At 47.0% G+C, this 1,529-nt stretch overlaps 1 protein-coding gene across 1 annotated transcript in view; it reads left to right on the top strand.

Moving 5' to 3' along the window:
* LOC110336005 (H-2 class I histocompatibility antigen, Q10 alpha chain-like) overlaps window positions 1-1,529 on the top strand; it is a 6,487-nt gene that overhangs the window by 2,329 nt on the left and 2,629 nt on the right. The window contains exons 5-8 of the mRNA XM_029531570.1: window positions 4-34; window positions 183-290; window positions 1,085-1,117; window positions 1,236-1,294. Coding sequence (XP_029387430.1) covers window positions 4-34; window positions 183-290; window positions 1,085-1,117; window positions 1,236-1,294 — 231 coding nt within the window. The remainder of the gene's footprint in view (window positions 1-3; window positions 35-182; window positions 291-1,084; window positions 1,118-1,235; window positions 1,295-1,529) is intronic.

Here is a 1,529-nt window from a genome sequence, read left to right as displayed (position 1 = left end):
GAGGGGCTGCCTGAGCCCCTCACCCTGAGATGGGGTAAGGAGGGTGTGGGTGCAGAACTGGGGGTCAGGGAAAGCTGGAGCCTTCTGCAGACCCTGAGCTGATCAGGGTTGAGAGCTGAATGGTCTTCACCTTCTCTTCCCCTCTCCTGCCCTCCCCTCCCTTTCTTCCCTTTGCTTCCCAGAGCCCGCATGGTACCAAAAGCCTTGCATTCAGATTGTTGCCATGGTTTTTTTCATTTTGTTCATCATTTGTCTCTGTGTGGTTTGCATATGCACGAAGAAGAATGCAGGTAGGGGGAAAATGTGTTCTGGGTTTCCTTGTCCCACTGAGGGTTTGAAGCCTTAGGTAGAGGCATACCCTGCTTAGGTAACAGGATGTACCACAGTCCTCTTAGCCTGGAGCCTTTTTGTTTAACCTTAAGTGAAGGGGATTAAACAGCAATTTCTTCTTGGGCATGGTTCTGGTGCCTGAGACCTCGTGACCAGCTGTCACAGGAAAAGGTCTCACTGAGGACAAACCTCCAAGGAGGTCCTACATCACCTCAGTTCTAGAAATTTCCCTTGGGGGTGCTGGAGAGATGGGTCAACAGTTAAGAGCACTGATTGCTCTTCCAGAGGTCCAGAGTTCAATTCCCAGCAACCACATGTTGGCTCACAACCATCTGTAATGGGATCCGATGCCCTCTTCTGGTGTGGCTGAAGACAGCTACAGTGTACTCATATAAATAAAAATAAGTAAATAATATTTTTTAAGAAAGAAAGAAAGAACGAAAGAAAGAAAGAAAAGGAAGAAAATTTCCCTTGGGCCCAGAACTAAGGGGTTTTGCTACACCAGTGGTTCTCAAACTGTGGGTCGAGATTCCTTTGGGGGTTGTCCTCTGACATCCTACATATGAGATATCTACAATTTGTAACAGAAGCAAAATTACAGTCATGAAGTAGCAACAAAATAATGTTACAGGCGGGGGGTCACCACAACATGAGGGTAATGCATTAAAGCTCACAGCATTAGAAGGAAGAGAACCACGGATCTAGGCCCTTATGACTCCCTACTCCCATGCCACCCATACATGTCTTTCCTCAGGTGGGAGAGGAAGGCGTGACACCCAGGAAGCAGGTGAGTGTGGTGAGGGGTGATCTCTGAGACCCTGGGAGCCGATGGGAGCCCACCACAGTTCCTCCTTTAGCCTCCAGTCTTCTGAAGTCTGACTGGATCCTGTTTTGGTCTTCCCTAGGCAGAGACAGTCCCCAAGACGCTAGCAATACTGTCAAGGATGATGAGGTAAAACATGGGGTGGCCAAGAATTTCATAAATTTATTGTTTATTAATATCTGTATCCATTCCTCTATTGAGGGACATCTGGATTCTTTCCAGCTTCTGGCTATTATAAATAAGGCTGCTAAGAACATAGTGGAGCATGTGTCCTTATTTACCAGTTGGAACATCTTCTGGGTATATGCCCAGGAGGATATCATCCTTAGTGAGGTAACCCAATCACAGAAGAAGTCACTAGATATGTACTCACTGA

This window comes from Mus pahari, chromosome 18, assembly GCF_900095145.1.
Source record: "Mus pahari chromosome 18, PAHARI_EIJ_v1.1, whole genome shotgun sequence".
NCBI classification, from domain to species: domain Eukaryota; kingdom Metazoa; phylum Chordata; class Mammalia; order Rodentia; family Muridae; genus Mus; species Mus pahari.
The sequence above is the reverse complement of the archived record's forward strand: the minus strand, read 5'-3'. Positions and strand labels throughout refer to the sequence as shown.